The sequence below is a fragment of the Ischnura elegans genome, chromosome 6 (assembly GCF_921293095.1).
Source record: "Ischnura elegans chromosome 6, ioIscEleg1.1, whole genome shotgun sequence".
Taxonomy (NCBI): Eukaryota; Metazoa; Arthropoda; class Insecta; order Odonata; family Coenagrionidae; genus Ischnura; species Ischnura elegans.
The window spans coordinates 64861119-64882102 of NC_060251.1; the positions used below are offsets into that span (position 1 = coordinate 64861119).

The 20984-nt window shown below is 37.2% G+C and overlaps 1 protein-coding gene and 1 long non-coding RNA gene across 2 annotated transcripts; both read right to left on the reverse strand.

Annotated features, from left to right (window-relative positions):
- Positions 1 to 10784: 10784 nt before the first annotated feature.
- On the reverse strand, positions 10785 to 13732 carry LOC124160905. Its single transcript, XR_006865266.1, has 2 exons — positions 12851 to 13732; positions 10785 to 12605 (listed from the first exon to the last, which is right to left on the reverse strand). It is a non-coding gene; the product is annotated as an uncharacterized LOC124160905 (long non-coding RNA).
- A 2892-nt stretch (positions 13733 to 16624) lies between these two features.
- Positions 16625 to 20967, reverse strand: LOC124160894 (peptidyl-prolyl cis-trans isomerase NIMA-interacting 4). The gene is made up of 3 exons (XM_046537012.1): positions 20643 to 20967; positions 17718 to 17837; positions 16625 to 16794 (listed from the first exon to the last, which is right to left on the reverse strand). Exons 1-3 carry the CDS (start codon positions 20748 to 20750, stop codon positions 16636 to 16638), a joined length of 387 nt encoding a protein of 128 aa, XP_046392968.1. The 5' UTR covers positions 20751 to 20967; the 3' UTR covers positions 16625 to 16635.
- Between the last annotated feature and the right edge of the window lie 17 nt (positions 20968 to 20984).

Here is a 20984-nt window from a genome sequence, read left to right on the forward strand (position 1 = left end):
TTACATTGGCGTCAATAGCCTTCGTACGCGAAGACTTGATTTTCATGTCGTTTGGTCAGCCAAATGCTAGCTTCTATACCTTGCATTGCATTTTAAGCGTTTTTATTCAAATTTAGCTTAATGTACTCTTGCCGTATGCCTCCATATCACGTTTAACATGTTTCTGTGATTTTGAAACTATATATTGAGTCGAGTTTCTGTTTCCTTTTTCGACTATGCATTTGAATGTTTATAATGATGATATAAGATCTCGTCATGAAAGGCAGCAAAAAAATTAAAACATACTTTCCTTCATAATCATATTATCTGCAACAAAGCAATGTTTTCTCGAGGATGTAGGATTGTTATGAAATTTCATTTACACAGCATCACAGACATTTTTTACTACAAAATTCGTGAATGGATACTCGGGTTAGGTATTCACATATGTCGAGGCATCATTTGAAGGAGACAAAGAGATATTTATTGATATAAATCCATTCTCACATTCAAAATGTTTCATTGTGTGGCCATTCATTCATTGGTTTTGATGATGTGGGTATTCTTGAATGTCCATTTCTCTAGTATAGTATATAACGCCTTAGCTCAACATTCTAAGAATTAAAATATTGGTAAGCAGAAAAGAATTCAGCAAACACCCATACCACATTCAAAATATGCGTCCAACTGAGACAGCCACTGATCGGTATATCTTCAAATAATTGGTACAGTTTCAAGTGAACGCGAGAGAATTTCACTATTTCACCCACCTTCAATGAAAGTACACCATCAAACTTCGCCTAGCATGTAGTCCTAACAACCGTTTGCAGTTAATCATAGAAAATGTCGTGAAAATATCATCATTTTAATATTTACATCGCTGGAAACATCGAAGGGCAATGCACGAAGCTAATTAAAAGTGAGCTTTTATTCAGCTAACTCAGTCATTAACGTGCAAAAAGGGTAGTGGGGAAAAGCTTTCAATGATGCATTATTCATTTACATTCGCACATAATATGAGAAAACGAGAAAATGCAGCTTAATAAAATCTTAGCAAAATACAACACGAAAACCCAGTCGCTAGAAACAATTGTAAATAAGTACGCATTTAAAATCGTGTGTCATCTTTTTCTTCACTTTTTCGCAGCGTTCATTGCCAACACTCAAAATTTCAATGCATGATCGAGACTTTAGGAGCTAAAGTGCCACTTTATAAAGTGAGATCCTTGAAACGACTCTGCATCGAACTTTAGCTAAAGTCTCACTTTACCGTAAAGAGAGACTTTGTTAAGTGAGCAATTTCAGTGTCGTCTATGAATCGCACCCTAGGAGCTTCACGAAGACCATACAAAGCTTTGTTTAATTTGAAAACCTCTACATTTGTTGACACACCCTGTGGAGGTTTTATGTAAACTTCTACATTTAGTTCCCCATTCAAAAATGCTGTGGGTACATCAAGCTGTTTGATGCTCCACTTCTCTTGAACAGCTTTTGCTAACATCATTCTAATGGTGGGCATCCTAGCAACTGGTGAATACACATTATATGACTCTTCCTCCTGAAAACCTCTGGCTACTAGTCTGGCTTTCTTTACTCCATCAGCTTTAGTTTTAAATACCCATCTGGTATCTATTATTGTCTTCCCTTTTGGTAATACAGCTGGTGTCCAAGTGTTGTATTTCTCATGTGCGTCCAACTCGTTGTGAATGGCATCTCGCCATTCTTGTCCCATTTCAACTGCTTCGTCATAAGTCTTGGGATCATGTGCACAAAGGCAGTAAGTAGTATAAAGTTCATAATCTTCAAATCTCTTGGGTTTACGAATTTGTCTTCTTTCCTTTTCTCGATACAAATTTTCCTCTTCCTTATCTTCAATTTCAGATTCCACAGATTGCTCCTCTTCATGACTTTTGTCTTCACATATTGTGCTCTCATTTTCCTTTTCTTGACCTTTGAAAAATATATTGCTTTCATTAAAGCGCACATCCCTAGAAACGACTATTTCATTTGTCACAGGATCCCACAATCTATAGCCACATGGATGATACCCAACCATTCTGACTTCTCTTGCTCGAGTTTCTAATTTGTCACATTTGGGTAGCTTGTATGCCCATGCCTTGGACCCAAATATTCTCAATTTTTCAATATCTAGTCTGCCAAGATATATTTTAGCTGGAATTTGTCCATTAAGTGCATTAGTTGGTGATCGGTTAAGTTGATATGCAGCACACCTAATTGCTTCTCCCCATAGTGTTTTCGGAAGGTTTGTTTCTGCTAGAAGGGTCCTTACTTTGTCTTGGAGGGTACGGTTCAACCTTTCAGCTTTGCCATTCATTTGAGGAGAGTAATGTAGAGTGTACTCTAACCTGATTCCTTTTTTCGTGCAAAAATCTTTCAGTTCATTTGAAGTATACTCGCCTCCATTATCACATCTTATTTTGTTCACGTATTTACCTCGTACAGTCTCCAGCTGCCGTATAAAGTTCATTAAATTTTGAGAAGCTTCTGACTTGGATTTTAGTAGAAACACTACACAAAAATGAGAAAAGTCATCCATAACAGTCTGGTAGAATCTCTCACCATTGGCTGTTGGTGGATTCACAGGTCCTCCTACATCGCTGTGAAGCAGTTCACCAATTCTGCTAGATCTTGGATGCTGTACTGGCTTAAATGGTAGTCTAGTTGCTTTTCCTCTCATACACGGACTGCATACTTCCTCACTGTATGGTAGATTCATCATTTTAAGGCCTCTTCTATTAATATGGCCTAGTCTTTTGTGCCATAAGTCTTTCACTTTAATTGACATTTCACAGTTTTCCTCTTAGCACTGGATGAAATTGGCCAGATACAAATTTTCTATTAGATTACATTCCATATTGAACCCTGTTTTATCATGTATCACTGCTCTGTCCTTTTTAAAAACAACATCCTTTCCTGTGTTACTGATTTTTCTCACTGATAGAATATTTAGAGAAAGGTTTTTAACTATTAAGGCTGTTAAATTTACTGTAAAACCCTCACTGGTCCTTACACGTAGTTTACCTCGCTTTTCTGCTGTAAGTTTGTCACCGTTTGCAATTTGAATTCGCACGGGACGTGATAAATTTTCAATATTTGCCACAAGTGGGAGCAATGTCTCTCGTACAAGGTGCTCTGTCGCTCCTGAATCCAAAACAAACTTAAGATCATTGTCATGTTCACCAGCTAACAGACCCACAGTATGGGCGACGAATGTAGTTTCGTCATCTTGTGTGGTCACATTAGCACTCGCAGGATGATTATAACCATGAGCTCCGCGGTAGTAGCCTCCTGAGTTTCTGCCGACGTACCGCCTACCTCCGCGTCTTCTTCTTCGGAAGTTGGATTGTTGGATTCTCAAATTGGGACACCGGGATTTGTGATGATGCGGATCTCCACACTCGAAACATCCTCTGTTTTGATACGAGAATGCACCAAAAGAGCAGTCACTTTTGTTTTCCGGTTCCAACTGACAGTTTTTAAATTTTAATTCTGCGTCCAATAGTCTTCCTTTGACGAACTCAAGTGAAATTGCCGATGAAATTGTCTCTAATGCTGTTATAACAGCCTCATATTTCCCGGGCATTGTAAGTAACAAATGACACACTTTGTCGCTGTCTTCCATGATAGTTCCTGTTGACTCTAGTTCACGTATCAAACTATCAAACTTCATAAAATGTTCTTGCAAGTTTTCATTGCCGCACTTTAACGATAACAATTTCCTTCTAACATATAGTCTAGAAAATATACTTTTCCTCTCAAAGATACCTTTTAAAGACGTCGTCATTTCTCTGGCCGACTTCGAATCTTTCACGTATTCTAGATGACGATCTGTCAAGCACTGAATTATTGTCGACCTAGCCTTCGCGTCTTTAGTCTGAAAACTTTTCTTCTCTGTCTCCGATAGGTCTTCATAGCTTTTACCACTATCAATTAATACGTCCTGGACCCCTTTTTCTTCGAGCAGCACTTCCACTCTAAATTTCCAAATGGAAAAATTGTCGTCTGACAATTGCGGAAACTGCAAAATTCCTGATGTCGCCATATTTTATAAACACAAATTTTAGCGTTATCTTGAATAGACTGGGCCCATAACCTGTTAAATAATGGGCAGCAGAGAAAACTTTTCTTGTTCCATGATGGGTTTTATTCAAGATCACGAGACAGACTGACAGCACATGTTTGGCGGTAACACGCCCACACCACTATACAAAAGAATAACGAAAGTACGTGAAGTTCATAATACATTCACAACAGAGGCCACCGCCGCTACCTTCCCCCTTTAAAAAAAACTATGTAAGTAAGGAAATCTTCCTTGACTAAAGCTATGCTTTTTATCCTCTACTCACCCCACTCTTTACTTCCCTCGCTATATTGTGTTACGTTGACACTGCGAGAGTGAGCTACAAAGCAACTGCAGCCACAAGAAAGTCGGCGCCGCTCTGGAAAGTTAGGGGTCTGATGATAATCTAGGAAATCTTAACTTCACGAGGGCGAAGGTGACATCGTCGGTAAACTGAGACCTCGAGACAGTGGTGAGAAAACGTTATTTGCAATTGTGACGACTTACGTGAATAGACCTCTGGACAAAATTTTAATTTGCCTTCAAATATGTTCTAAAAAATCAATAAGGATAAATATATACGTAAAACGTTTATTATATGTAATAATTTTCCATGGAATGTTTTTTAATCGCAAGAAAAGGAAGCTTTTTTCATCAGCAGACACTCCCACCTCAATACGTATTTCCATTGGCTGACGGAAATATGACGTCAGCTCATGCAACCATGCGGCGGTCCCATGAAATTCATGGGGGTTCGGCGTATTTGCAAGGTCTTCAGCACGGATCGGCACTTCGTTAGCGTTTCTCTTTGCGAAGTGTACATATTATCGCCGTGACGTGCTTTTCCGAAGAGTGAAAAAGTTACTAGGGATATTATTTTGCTTCTGTGGGCATCATGGATCCTGGTTTCGATAAGGGAGACGCGAGAAACTTGCCTAAAATTTCAATTGCCTCAATGTTTACATTCATAAGTAGAAATAGTAACTACATAAATTCTGAGACCCGGGGAGTGAAGATGGCTAGGTGAGTATATCGCCACGATTGGAAATTGATTTTCTTAGGGTATTAGTTGATGTTAACGTTTCTAAATCCTTTTTTCACATAGAGTCGGACGAGAAGAATACGGCGATGATGCTATAGGTTACGTGCAAGTTAAGCGTGATAAAAATTAATGCAACGTCCGTGCTCGTATTCGTAGGTTCGATTGAAGGCCTATGTTGTTGAAGCCCGTCTTTTGGAGGAGAGCGGCGAAAGCGAAGTTGTGACTCTTTCGTGTAAGGATTGCATAGCCAGTTTGGGTACGGAAGACTTTACTCTTAAGTGGTATTGTATCTTTTTTATTTGGCATTTTAAGGTAAACAAATTTTCCCGTTATTTATTTGTGTAGAACAACCTGATGAAATTTTTAAGCGGTGAAATCTCCGATTTAATAGACCTAACAATTAGTATTTCCTGAAGTGTGGAAAATAAAATATGGAACTTCTTCGAAGTAGCCCACTTGCTCAAAATTTCATAATCGGATAAACAATATCCCCTTTTTCTGTTGCTGTTCCTTACATTCTTTACCTGCAGCAAAAATATAGGAGATAAAACTATCCGCTTATTATTATTACATTTGTTACCTATCAAAGAGCTATAGGGTTCTACGGCACTTATTAATTTGGTTTTGAAATCATATATTCGAGTTACTCTGACATTGTTAACTCCAGTCTTTCCCTAGTTTCAAGAGAGAATTACTTCAGTTAATGATATTAGAGTTTTCTTAGTAAGTACCAATAAATCAAGAAACTGAAATTCGTCGGCACTTTTACATCCGAACAGTTCGTCGTTCACCGTCTTGGGGGACCGTGTGAAAATACTTATTTGAGGCATTTCCACTAGTATTACTGCACATAGGCACAATGCAGTACTTATAGCTGCGCTTCGACAAATCGACGAAATACGTACGACAACAAAAACGGCGTAATATCCACAATATCACTAATTATTTACCTCCTCTACAGTAATGCGCACGAACGCGAACAACACTATTGCATGAGCTGACGTCATTCAAGATGGCAGTGGTGCGAATTACGTTCTTCTTGCATGGCAAGTGACAGCTATTTTAAATGCTCGAAATAAAAAAATGCAAGATTATACGGCCAAAGTGTTATACCACTTAGGTTAATATTTACACGTACTTTTCAGAAAGGTCTTTACCTTGATAGGTGTCCAGAGGTCTATTGCACCGAAGATGAATAGATCGAGGAGGAGCATTTGGTTAGAAGAAAAGCTTAAGATGGTTAAAGAGGTCGAAGAGAAAAATATAAGCAAAATAGTAGTCACTAAAAAGTTTGGAGTTTCTCTATCTATGATCTCCACCATTCTCTCGAGTAGGGAAAGAATTCAAACGAAAGTGGCGGAGGAAATGGCGCTGAAGAGGAAGACTGCGTGGTGCTAAATTTAGTGAAGTTGAAAATGAATTATATGCTTTTTTTTATGTCGGCAAGAAAATCTTCCCGTCAGTGGTCCGTTTTTGATGGAGAAGGCAGAAACAGTTTCCTCGAAAAAAAAATATCGAGGGTTTCAGAGCCTCTGCGGGTTGGTTGACGAAATTTAAATCTCGATTCAACATAACTTCTCTGAAGATATGTGGCGAAGAAGGAGCAGGATACTATCAGGGATTGGCACAATAAATTTGTACCATCATCAATGAATACAGTCCCGATAATCGGTTCAATTTTTATGAGAAAGGGCTCTTCTACTTCGCTCTCCCAGAGACAACTCTGGCGTTGAAAGGAGAGCGATGCCATGGTGGGAGAAAAAGTAAAATGCGAGTGACGGTAGGTCTATGCGTGAATCAGACTGGGACAGAAAAGATCAAGCCAGTTTTTATCGGAAAGCACGAGAAGCCTCGATGTCTTAAAAATATTAGACAAGAAAGCCTTCCTATTTTCTACGAGTTTAATAAAAGTAGTTGGATGACGGGAAATTAAAAAAACGGCAATTCCACTCCAAGGAAGAATGGCTGGAAAGAACAGAAGTATTCTCCTCTTGCTGGACAATGCTAGCTCCCACACGAATCTGGATCAACTAGACCTACCAAAAGTACGGATTATCTTCCTTCCACCTAATGCCACAAGTAAAGCCCAACCATTAGATATGGGGATAATTCAAAACTTTGTAGTAATTTACAAGATGAGACTTGTGCAATACTACATGCACTGGATCGGTATGTACCCCTTTTTACCCTTTCTAGTTACATATCTCTAAAAATGTAAGTTCACTTTTTGTCTAAATTAACATCATTCTATATTCAAATTCTATGCGTAAAGAAATGGGGAAGACAAGACAGGACATTCCAAAATGGACTATCCTGCATGCCATTCACGCAGTAGGCGAGTCTTGGAAGGATGTTTCTACCCAAACAATTATTAATTGCTGGAGAGCGACAGGTTTTCCTTTGGCGGTAGCTACTTCCGACATTCCCGAGGTCAGTATGTAATAAAGCTCACAACCGAGTTATTTCCAGTTAACGTCCGTGAATGCAAATTTTTATGTGTTTTAAAATTTTTAGGGTTTGGAAGACTCGATCGCTCAGGAAAAGAGTGAAGGAAGTGAAATTGACGACTACATTATTCACTTCGGAGTTCGTCAACCACAGACTACCCTAGTAGAAAAAAGTGTGTTCATTCAGTGTTCTTTTTATGTTCATTTAATGTTCAAATTTTATTCCTTCTATGTTCACCGAATGTTCACTTTATGTTCTTTTTATGTGTTTTGTGACAGAAAGAACATAAAAAGAACACAAAATGAACACTCGTCTGTGAACATAAAAAGAACATAATTTGAACACAAAATGAACACTTTTTTGAACATCAAAAGAACACAAAATGAACATTAAAAGAACATTTTGTTGAACAACAAAGAAAAAGCTTTCACGGAAATCCCATCATTACCATGAACAGTTTCACATCATTGTGAATCAGATGTCAGTGTTTGGACAAGTTTCAAATCATTTTATTTCCAGCTTTTTTTATTAGAAACGAACTTATTTGTAGAAGCCAAATGCTCAGGCCTTATCCCTGTTTAGTATGCAATAAAGTACATGTTGAGAGTGTTATCAGGTGTTCCTTGATTGCATTCTCGGATCGTTCAATGTCCATTTTTTGATGATATGCCTTCATTTTGGGATAATTTTCCCGGAAATTCATTATTTTAAATTTCTAGAAATATTATGGAAAACCGCTAAAAAATACAGTTTTGTGGATTTCAAGATGGCGAAATTCAAACTCATTTTTGGTAGACAAAGTCTCCAAAATCATCTGTATTACTTGTTTTATGTAAAGCTACTTGTCATGACACATGAACTGCAGTTATCCACAATCACCTCCAAGGAATGATAATTTTTATACTGGTTTATTTTAAAGAACAACAAAGAAAAATGTTCATTTTGTGTTCAACATAGTGAACATAAAATGAACATATAAAAAAATGTTCAATTTGTGTTCACCATGGTGAACATAAAATGAACACAAAGTGAACATAAAATGAACGCATAAAAAAAGGTTCATATTGTGTTCACCATGGTGAACATAAAATGAACTCAAAGGGAACACAAAATGAACATAAAGAAAAATGTTCATTATGTGTTCAACATAGTGAACATTAAAATGAACATATAAAAAAATGTTCAATTTGTGTTCACCATGGTGAACATAAAATGAACACAAAGTGAACATAAAATGAACACAAAGTGAACATAAAATGAACGCATAAAAAAATGTTCATATTGTGTTCACCATGGTGAACATAAAATGAACATAAAGAAAAATGTTCATTTTGTGTTCACTGAGATGAACATAAAAAGAACATAAATTGAACATCAAAAGAACACTCCAAGAAATTGGTGAACATAAAAGAACACCAAAAGAACATCAAAAGAACACTTGAACACTGAATGAACATATAAAGAACACCAAAAGAACACAATTTTTTCTACTAGGGATACCTTTCAACTGATCATGATGTTGAAGTGTGTGACGATGACGAAGAAGAGATCGACGATGGAGATGACGCTGTGGCAGGGACTAGCCAAGGAAGCAGCGAGGACGAAAATGACGTGCCTGTTATTCCGCCAAAAACGGAGGACGTTATATTTGCGCTAAACACGCTTAAATCATTCCAAATGTGCAATAATGTTAATATTGATTTCGATTTTCACTTCACGAAAATCGAAGGTATGGTTAAAGAAGCGACGGAGAAGAACAAAGTTCAGGGCCAAATAACAAGGTATTTTATAACTGCGCCAAAATAGATTTTTTCTAAAAAAATTTGCCTAACTTTTATAATAAATAATTATTTATTCAGATGTTGAATATCTTATTTATATTACATTTATCCCATCTATAATTTCCGATGGTAAATTTACCGTTCAATCTCACCAAATACTTTGATCGATCGAGCTGCATATCAGTTTTTCTCGGATGTTTGTATCATTCGCCATTTGATTACCTCGCGTTAACTTCCATTCTGATGCTATTTACTTACGTGTCCGTCGTTCACCGACACTTCTACTTATGTGCTACACCATATTCATCAATTGGAAATGACAATTACACGTTGGCATCATCCGAATTCTTCGGTTGATAAAATCAAACAAATGTGCGTTTTTTTATTCGCGCGTAATTCAACGCGTATATCATATGCAAGACTCAAGAGACTATTTCGCTGCGCGACTGTTAGGACGGGGGATTGAAGAATACGAGAAATTTTGGCAAGGTTTGTTTTTATTGCGATGATTCCTAAAAGAAACGTTCTTACAAACTTCGTTATTACGAACCTCTGATTTTTCAGTCCCGTGAACTTCGTAATAACGAGAGTCTACTATATTAACCCCTCAAGCGCGGCGGGCATTTAATTAAATCCCATCTCAGCGGCCGGATGAGATTTAAATGACTTTGCCTTTTTGGCATACTATCATTCAATAATTTATATCTTTCATAATATATGATCAGTATCCTTGAAAATTTTTGTAAACTTGCGTAATATAATGCGCTACTATATAATAATTTTTCGAGCGATTTGGAAAAATATTAACCCTTAAGTAGGCGCACCTCACTTTGTGACGTAAGTGGGCGCGTGGGGTCTTTTAATACCCCATGCGGAATTGTTTATAACTTCGCCAAATTTGTTTATTTTACACTGCTATATTTTACGATAGATGCTGAATGTTGGATAATTCGACTTAAGTACCTTTAATTATTTCCCATTAGTTGAGCTAATTAATATGATCTCTTTTCTTCTATTTGCTTATTTCACTATGTGCGGGTACATAACTCATGTATTTTATCATTTACAAACGTTTTAAACGGTACATAACATTTTAATGCAACATATTTTTCTCTAAAGACATTATTTTAATAATTTTTGCTGAAAGAAATAATTTATATTGTTATTATATAGCAAATGTTTATGTCGAATTATGTTCCCTTTTTTATCTCTGAATATCATACTTTAACATCTAGGGAGAATTTCTTTATCGACTAAAGATGCATTCAAATCAAAATATCAATTGTTCAGAATTATGTTTTATGTAAACAATTTTTTTCTTATTTATTTAATTATTAGAACATATTTTTTCAAATCGCAATTTGAAGGGCTTTATATAATTATATACTGCACATAAAACTTTATACTCTGTACTAATATGGAGGGTTACAGCAATAATTTCAAAAACAATGAAAATTTTTAAGTAAGTCATTTATTATTTTCATTTAAATGATCAAAACAATGAGGGCATACAGTTTTCATATGTTTTAAACACATAGTTTTTGAACAGCGGCTGCAAAATTGGTTTGTTTTTTTTGTCCATATTTCTAGGGCAAATGGTGCACCTAGCTCTTATTTTCACATCAAACTCACTGTGCCCCGAAGATGTTGACCCTGAAAGTTTCAAAACTTTCTCACGAAGAGATCTAGGTACAGAATTGCATGCTGCTCTTTTCCTAATCTGTGCATGAACAAGTTCTCGACCAACCTCTCTCAGAAATAACCGCAGAACCAACTTACGATCGGCATTATTGGACATATAAATTACTTGCGCGTTGATGCCTGCGATATTTAGAATCCTAAAAAACATAACTAATGGCCAACGTTTGCAACGTCTCGCAGTGCTGTACGTCGCACACATTTCGTCTACAGTGTCCACTCCTGACTTGGTATAATTATAGTCAGTAATGATTTCAGGCTTACGCATTTCTCCTGTCTGTCGTCAATTGAAGCATCATGATGCATAGAAGAAATCATTATAACGTTCCGGTTTTTCTTCGGAATGTAAGATAAGAGTGTCAAGTGTTTCTGAAAGGCAAAAATGCTAGTTCCTACAGCTCTTTGCTTAGCGTTAGATAATTCTGGCGGAATTTCAACCTTGTTTTTCCTCATGGTACCTAAGTATGTTATCCTTTTCTCTAACAAGTCTTGTACCAAGGGAATACTGCTGAACCAATTATCAGCTGTAATATTTCGTCCAGTGCCTGCCATTGTTTTCGCTAAACGCTTCACAACATCGCATGGCCAATTTGACAGGCGGAAAGGTCCTTCTGGTTTTGTTCCAAGATAAACTTCCATAGTCTTTGTGTACATCGATCTGGCATCCGTCAAAGTAAAAACTTTAATCCCATATTTTGCCGGCTTGCTTGGGATGAACTGACGAAAGGGACATTTACCTCAAAATGGAACCAATTGCTCATCAATTGTAGTTAGCTCTCCTAAATTGTAATATTTTTCACAGTTAGAGGTAAAAGTTTCAAAAACATTACGGAAAGCAGTGAATTTGTCATGCTCACGTCTTTGTGGTCTGTCTTTTACGTCATCAAAGCGGACGCAACGCAATAGGAACAAAAATCTTTTCATACTCATTGTAGTATAAAATATTTCGATTCCAAACCTGTCTCTATCCCATAAATCACGGATAATTTGATGTCCAGAACGAATGGAATCTGACAAAATAAGAAGACCTATGAAAGCCTTCATCTCCTCTTCGTCAGCCAATTTTGCATCTCGATCTCTACTGAATAGCAAAGCAATCTGGGAGATGTAAATATTTGTGCATATGGTCACTATACTTACAGTAGCATCATCTAAAAATAGTCTGTAGCATTCAATAGGGGTTTTTGCATTTATTGCCTGCAGTAATGGTCCCGACGAACTAGACACAATGTTCACTTGTGGGGTCCTAACTCTGCGTGAAGGTGGAAGCTTTTTCCAACGCGTTACCTATCTTTTCCAACAAAATCTAATGAGGATGACCTATTGGGAGAGTCGTTGGCACTACACACCTCATCATCAGATGCACCACTTTCTTCTGTCCCCGTATCATGTTCCGACTCACTAAGATGATCCTCTTCCTCCGAAGCAGTAGAATCTCTTTCATCCTCGGAGGGGATATCCCGAAGAAGGTCAAGGATGCGGTTTCTTTCTCCTTCCTCTTGCTCATTCAACATGTCCGCGAAGGGCAAACTCAAATATTTTTAGGATATGTGTCGAATTCGATGCCGGCATGAAACTGATAACAAATAAACAGCACAAATAAGAAATGAGTCTAATCAAGAGTAAAAAAGAGTCGTTTCAGGCGTGATGTGGTGAAATAAAATAATTAAATAATACTGGCAATTTGCCACAAATAAATCTTTCCTGATGATGAAGTATCACTTCGAAATCGGTCGTAGTAAAGATTTCTTTGTGGAAATTGCCAATATTATTTAATCTAATCAAGAGTACCATAAATGAACAAGCGCTTCATATACATACCCTGGATAGAAGAAGAAAAATCAGCGGGTTCCCGAGTTACTCCGAGGAAGCTTCAACTACAGTCACAGTTTTCTTGTTCACTCAAGAAGTGTTTCCCCTGCAAAGCACCGTTCTCTTCACGGTAAGAGAGGAAGTAGTTATGGGTACGAGCATAAACTACCTTACTAAATCAGAGGAGGAGGGGGTCATCTAAAAGCCTACGGTTGGTTAGGAGGGAATGATGGGGTGAGGGGATTCTTTCAAAGTAAAGAACCTATTTTCTACAATGTGTCGGTTTGATTTTATCCCTCCTCGCTTTTGAATCTTCCATGAATAAATTGTAATACACGAGAAAGAGCGCGCGGTGTTCCTCTGACTCCGCAAGATTCTACTTGATCTGGATATAACTTAACCATTCCATCTTCAATGTTGCAGGCCTTCGTAGCGTCACATTGCTTACATTTTAATTAAATTTGAACCCACTATTAGGTTAAGTAAGGATCTCATGACCAGCACTTAAGTTAGAAATGAGAGGAGGGTAGCGTACAAGGAAGACGAACGCACCACCTGGCGTCCCTGGTACACTACATTTGTAACGTTGGTAGGCGCGTGGGGTCTAAAAAGACCCGAATGCTTAAAAATATTATTTTACGTGAAATTGATCCATTAAAAAATAGAGGTTTTTTATTTATCAGCTGTATGTAGGTGTCCTAGGAAGGTACTGAAAAGGTCAACTTCGAAAGCAATTTTTGCTATAAAATATTGCGTTTGCTACACCCATGGGGTCTTTAAAGACCCCACGTGCCTACTTAAGGGTTAATTGTTTTATGTATATCCTTTTATGAACTAATGAATAAATTTTCAATTTTGAAAGATTTTTATTTGGTTTCGAATAAGCTACGAGATCTCTAACATTCTATGCATTTAAAAAATACAACTACATGGTGTAATTTAGTTATTTTGGGTTGAAAATTTCATAACAGACAGGAAACTTTCGATAGGATTACCCGTTCCGCCTACTTGAAAATTTACCACTCCGCCCACTTCTCTGACTTTGTTCCATTGTTACTGTATCATTTCATAAAGGTAATCACATGATAATGTTTCAAACGTCAATATGCAAATATTCAAATGATTTACCTTAAAAAATCTGCTTTGTGTGACATGATTTGAAGCAATCCAAACATAATCCCGCTGAACATTTTTCACACCAGTACACGCTGTCTCTTCATTTCCCATATTACGCACAAACTGCACACATCCTTTGAGACTTCGATTTCTTCCCAGCTGCAGGAATTGTCTTTAGGAAATGTATTTCTGTGAGTCTTGGTACTAAATTGTGTATTGAGTGACGGCCATGTCCAAACATTTCGTATGACGTTGGATATTTCCAAAATATTACCTCGACCAATGGCTCACGAAATGATAAGTCAAAGACGTGTTTTCCTATGAACAACATATGAATTTAGGACTTCCGCATTCAATAGTCTCCTAAATAACTTCACACACCACTTGTAATGGCGTTTTCTTTCCATTAGGTACGAATGCAATAACAAGTCCTTGAAATTCACCCCAGCAATGAATTTACTATAACCTAACACACAATCAGACTTCCGAATCTCTTTTTTGCCTTTCAATACTATTTCCATTTTGTAGGATTCCCAATTATAAAAAAATACCACACACAGGAAGTACACCCGATGAGAATTTCAACACACTGCCTGAAAGCACACCACGCAGCATGAATGACTCTAGTGGACTGAAGCTCGTGGTTTAGAAGCTCCCTCAAGAGACGAGGAAATATCTGGAAGGGGCCCTGGTATACGCTGACTGTTTAGATGGAATCTTATCTTCGTTGATTACTGTCCAGAAAAAAAAATTAATGCAGAGCGAAGCACATGGCCCCTTCGCTTAGGACGCTAAGGACTAACGAGGCGGACCAAACACACTTGGGGCTCGAGGTGACGACAAACAAGGAGAAGACGGAGAGATGGCATTGAGCTTAGAAGATACCGTATCTCAAGTAGCTGACCCTTGTTGACGTCTCTCAAGCAGAATAGGCGGAAGTTTTCATGATAGAACAGTTGAAGGAAGGCATTGAGTTTTTGGACCGAAGTCGTCAACACGCTGGTTTGAAACGAAATTTTATCGAAGCATTTTAAAAACATCTTGAAGGCATAAAGCCGCTATGAATATTTTATTGGAGAGGAAAAACATTTCTTCAAAAGATAGAGTAATTAGTTTTAATTTAGCATACAATATCTGGCGGAGAAAAAATATTATATACAGTAGGTCAGGAAGCGTACTGGGTACGCATGACGGCGGCATACGAAATTTAAAGGGCGCGTACTGGGTACGCATGACGGCGTTGAGGGGTTAATAATCACCTATTAAAATTGCCTATGGTCAGAAAGTTGCCTTTGTTTGATAGGGTATTAGTAATCCTTATTTAAGCTAAGGGCTACCTGCTAACAGCCTGTATCGTAGCAGCGCTCATAACCTCGCACCAAGGTGGCCTCACACGGAAGCAGCCAGAACCAGAGTGACGTCACATGGGCTTTTTCCAGCATTCATTTTTAACCGAAGCATTTTCGCATGCTTGAAATTTTCCCTTTAATAGCAAACAATAGATACCATCATTTAAAAATCTAAAAGCATGAAATATGTACTCCAGGAGTAATAATCTTTCGATTTAGGAAGTAAAAAGATGGGAAACCACCCTATTACCTGAAAAGCCAGAATAACTTCCTGTGCACCTCTTCCTTTCCTGAGCACAAATAATCTCAGCATTGTTTATTTTTTTCTACCCTTACAGTTATCCACTGCGAGGTGGATGCTGTAGGTACCATGGGCAAAAATTGTTTTGCTGGGTTCTCTCAGTTGATTTGTTGTAAATTACAGTTTTATCTGCATTGAAGCTAATGTCTTTAGAAGTCAAGTGCTGGTACAGGTTTTTTGTCTGTCCTATGTTGATCAGATTATCAGCTGGTGACATTAATCCTGATTGGTCAGCTTTTTTAATCAATGGTTTCCCCGGCAGGATGAAAAATTGACCAATCAGGACATAGCACACTGCATCAGCTAATGACCTGACTTGTATGAAAGGGAGAAAAAACCTGCCCCTTTACTTTACAGTTAAAACTCCAGAAAAATGTTAGTGAAAACAGCTTTATAGAGGGGAAATCCTGAAAAACAAGGTCTGAGCACAGAAGCTCCTGTGGAAGATCTCGACCAACCTACCATTCACTCAATCTGTTTACTTATTGCAACACCAGTCCTTCAACTATCACGTGTAAATGCTGGTTGATCTTTTTTATCGCATTTCTTATTTGATATCTGGGAATTTTAATTTACCAAAATACCCACCATCATTAGTTTCCATTCCTTTACATTCTGTCCATTATCTCAATGGTAATGAAGGAGGAATTACTACAATAATCATTTAGTTGCATTATACAGAATTAAATGGTGTGAATTGAATAGCATTGCCTAGGTTATCGCCATCACCTTCAGAAACCATATTTTTCTCTCAGTCATTTGAATCGTAATTGGGTTCATCATTTTCAGACTTGTGATTCAAAGTGGTAACCATATGTTTTCATACGGCTGCACACTGTATTTTTGCTGATCTGCACAGATTGACAGTTTTTGCATAAATATCCAAGGACATAAACGTGATGGATAAGGATACATTGGAGCCATCACTCCAAAGGGAGAATTTTAATCGGAAAAAGTAGTCGGAGAGGACATATTAGATCATACCAATAGTGCAAGTGTGGAAAAGAAACTCATTCATGTTTACAAATTCATTTTTTTCCTTCTACCATGATTATATGATATCCAAATTTCGTTTTTACAGGAGGATCAGTGTAAACTGGATTTGCAACAGTAGAAATAGGCAGGGCAAAGGCTGCATCTTGGAATGGACCAACCATTGATCCACGAGTCATCCAACCCAAATCACCCTGCGAAAAATGAGTGGTAAGTATTATAATTAAAAAATGGTGTCTTGACTAATTATACTTGGTTCCAAAAATCTTTGAGATCGAGGGGACTGGGCTAAAACAACAGGGGGAGAGTACCCTTCCTGAAACCTGTGAAGTTGTCAGAGAGGGCTCTTCTGATAAGGAAGGGGTGTACCAAAACAAAGACATGGAGCAAAGTTGCGCATGCTGGCATCCACGGCCATAGCAAGTATGGGGGGATAGGGAGGCTACGGCTATTTAAAATCCCACCCAAAGTGTTAGTGTTTGATAGATACAGTTTTACGTGTTCCCTCCAGCGAACCTCAACCCTTGAAATACTCTGCCAAAACATTTTTCTGGCTACAATCATATTAGTATGGAATTGTTTAAGGAAATAAGTGAGCCATAGGTACCATGTACAAGGGTCCTCGCTTGGAAAAGAGTGAAGATAATCCTCATTCAGTGGCCCAGGAAAAGGATGACCACTAAGCTGTCGCTGATTGTTGAGATGGTGAAACATATATCAGAGCAAAAATTATATTATTAACTAGGTAATAATATGTGTTTAGATAAGTGCAGAACAGAAGAGAATGGACAGGCGTCTTGAGGGAGGCCAATACCGGGCTGTAGTGCCAAGGAAGAAGAATATGTGTTTAGATAGAAAAAATTAAAGGTAAGAGCATTGATGGGTTTGACAACACAGCTATTTGACTCTAGATTACGCAATGGACATATAAGAATTACTAAATTTCTGAGGCCCAAGTCATGCCTATTATTATTTCATTGGTTTTGTGGGAAGACATGCAGCAAGAAACTTTTCCTCTTGTCATTCCCAATAGTTTTAGCCTCGCTCCTTACTCCACAAAGATATTTGGAACCTAGTGCAGGTTTTGAGTAATTCCACCGTCACTGAATTTACTTACACCCTGCCTTGCTTTGTCTTCGCTGTACTGCGCAGCGACATCAGGAAATTTCATGCCACCTTTTAATTTCTCCATGGCCTCCAAAGATTTGGATTGCTTTTCACAGAGAATATGCCGCACCTACAATAAAAGGAGATAACCTGATTGAATGACTGATTCATTCACTCATAAATGCACTAAGCACACACACTGCATTGTGAACGAATGTGAAGGCCAATATGGAAAGTATGTTAGCCAGAACTTTGGGAATAATTTAACTCCACTTAGGTATGCATTTACTCCCATATGAAGCATTGGTTAACGTGCAGGCTGCCTTTTTTAGTATCTTCCACAACATGATGACAATCTTTGACACTTAAATATCCTTGGAAACTTATGCAAAATTCATGCTCTGAATCAGTGCAGTGCAGTAAAAATATAGCATGCAGCCTGGTGAAAACCATTTTGAGTCACAAGTATGTGTGTGATGAACCCAATTACGACTCAAATGACTGAATGAAAAATATTTTTAATGAAGGTGTTGGCAATAACCAAAGAGAAACTTTTATCCACACCATACTGTGTAATGCAGTTGAAGGATTGTTTTAATAAATTACATCTCAAACTATCCTCTTTTGCCATACACAGAATACAAGTGAGAGATAATTTACCCTAATTACATTGTCTTGGCATTACCCTTCTCCCCTAAAACCATCCGTAAAGGTAAAAGGCATCAGATAATGACTACCATCGCCTGAGACTAATATCCCACCTCTTTCTCTTCCCACTTCTTTGAATTCCTTCTACTACAATAATTTCCTTCAACAACCCAAGAGGGAACAAATCACAATGACTGCAATGTTAATAGGCCCAGCAAAGTGGGTGGTCTTTTTGTCTGAAAGGTTAGTCTAAAAATCTGGTTCAAATATTTTGTCCATTCTCTGCCAAGCAATATTTCAACTGAGGTGTCGCTACACAACAAATAATGTTCTAGTAAGAACATTAAAAGAATATCTAGGTTTAACCTTTAATAATATATTTTTCTAAAATGTTCGTGGTTCTTAAGTTTCAAAATATTTCCCTAAATATTGAGTACTTATTACAATTTCTAATGGCAAAATAAAAATATGGTATATATAGGGGTTCATTGTTAAAAAATATACGTACCTCATCCTTGTTTTTCACCACTACCTACCATCAACAAACTGGAGTTTGATGAAAATATGAACACAGATGCCTTATAAATACCAGAAATGTCATCTCCTTAAGACAAGTACACATTGAGCATCTTGGACCAGAACTATTATTTGCAAGAAATTGCATACATAATGTTTGTTTTTTTAAATATTTTGCATCAATATATTTTAAAATAAAACACCAAAAATGCTATTCATCAATTTGAAATAACTATGTATGTATTTATACATGATAAATAGCACTTTTGTTAGATTACTTAATTTATTGCATGTCTAGTGCATAAGAAATGATATTCAATGATAATATCGCTATCTATGGTTATCCTTTCTAGGTGTTTTGTATGCAGTACCTAGTGATTTTGAAGAGGATGTTGACAATGTTGGTGGTGAAACAGAATGGGAACACCGATCAAGCTAAAAGGCAAGGTAAGAACACTTAATATGTTGGCCTAAACAGTACTAGAGTTCAAAATTTATCACAAAAAAAAATAAAATAAATTACATCACATTCCAAAATAAATATGTACTTTAAGAAGCAGCAAATTGAGCAATTACTTGAATGGTAGCAAGTACATGTTTTGCTTTCCATTATAATATATATAAAGTCTAAGTAATATGACAAAAGTGCTATTTGTCATGTATAAATACATACATAGTATTTAACATTGATGAATAGTATTTTTAGTGTTTTATTTTAAAATATATTGATGCAACAGTATGCAATTTCTTGCAAATAATAGTTCTGGTCAAGATGCTCAATGTGTAGGTACTTGTCTTAAGGAGATGACATTTCTGGTATTTATAAGGCATCTGTGTCCATATTTTCATTAATTTCCAGTTTGCTGATGGTAGGTAGTGATGAAAAACAAGAATGAGGTATATTTTTTTAACAATGAACCCTTATATATACCATATTTTTATTTTGCCATCAATTTCCACAAGTACTCAATATTTAGGGAAATATATTGAAACTTGAAAATTATGTACCTTTTAGAAAAATATATTATTAAAGGTTAAACGCAGATATTCTTTTAATGTTCTTACTTGGACATTATTTTTTGTGTAGCATATCAATCCAAAGAGCATTCCTAATGCTGCAAAGTGATATCTTACCAGCTCTGTAACACTACAAAGATAGCTCCATAAGTGATTAAAAAACGTTCTGTTTACACATTTTCAATCATCTTTTGTACATTTTACCAAGCCATATTTCAGAAACAGATGGCATAAAATTTGGCATTTTTCTTGGTCTTAACATTCAGTATGAGTACACCAAGGTAAAGGAAAATCTAACCAAAGAGTCAGGTTTGAGTTCTTAAAGAACAGCGCACCAATCTTAACCCATAATATTGCTTTGATTGTACACTGCGAGGCTCATGAGACAAGAGATAATCCACTTCAAAATAGTAAAGAACAACAGACTAAAAATGGAAGCAGTCTTGGGAAGAAAAAACGCAGCAGATCCCGTGAAACCTAATAAACTGCACTCTGTAGAGAGTGGAGGAGTCTTGGCCAGGTAGTAAAGTATAGACACAGGGATTTAGTGGAATTGTGATTAGAATAGATTAGGCAAGCGAGATTTGGTTTTGAAGGAGAATAGGGAAGGTACGGTAGGTTGAGAGGAGAAAGAGCTAGAAAGCACATACCATGGTTGGTAATGACAGAAAAGCGATGAAGAGTTAGTGAATGGAGCGGTGTAGATGGGCTAGTTATTCCCCAATATCCCTCGATCACCTCAGTAAATACTTACTTTGACGGCGTTCCCTCCCTTTTTTTCTTTGGACCCACTTCCAGCCTCGTCTTTCTCATTTTTCCCCTTGGCAGAGGGCTTGGACCCTCCACCTTTTTTTGGGGGCATTCGTAATACCGGTCGATATAATTTCTGAGTAATGCCGCAAGAACAAATTTGAAAGTCTTCGCTGAAAAGAGAAACTATCCCCTGCTGCTATAAACTAGGGATTTGATACAATTTGGCCACACACTGATCAGCGTTTATCATGTATATAATTCAGGCGTAACTTCCAGAACTCAAAAACACCCAATATCAATATGCCTACTGGGAACCTGGCACTAATTCCAAATCGCACGCCGT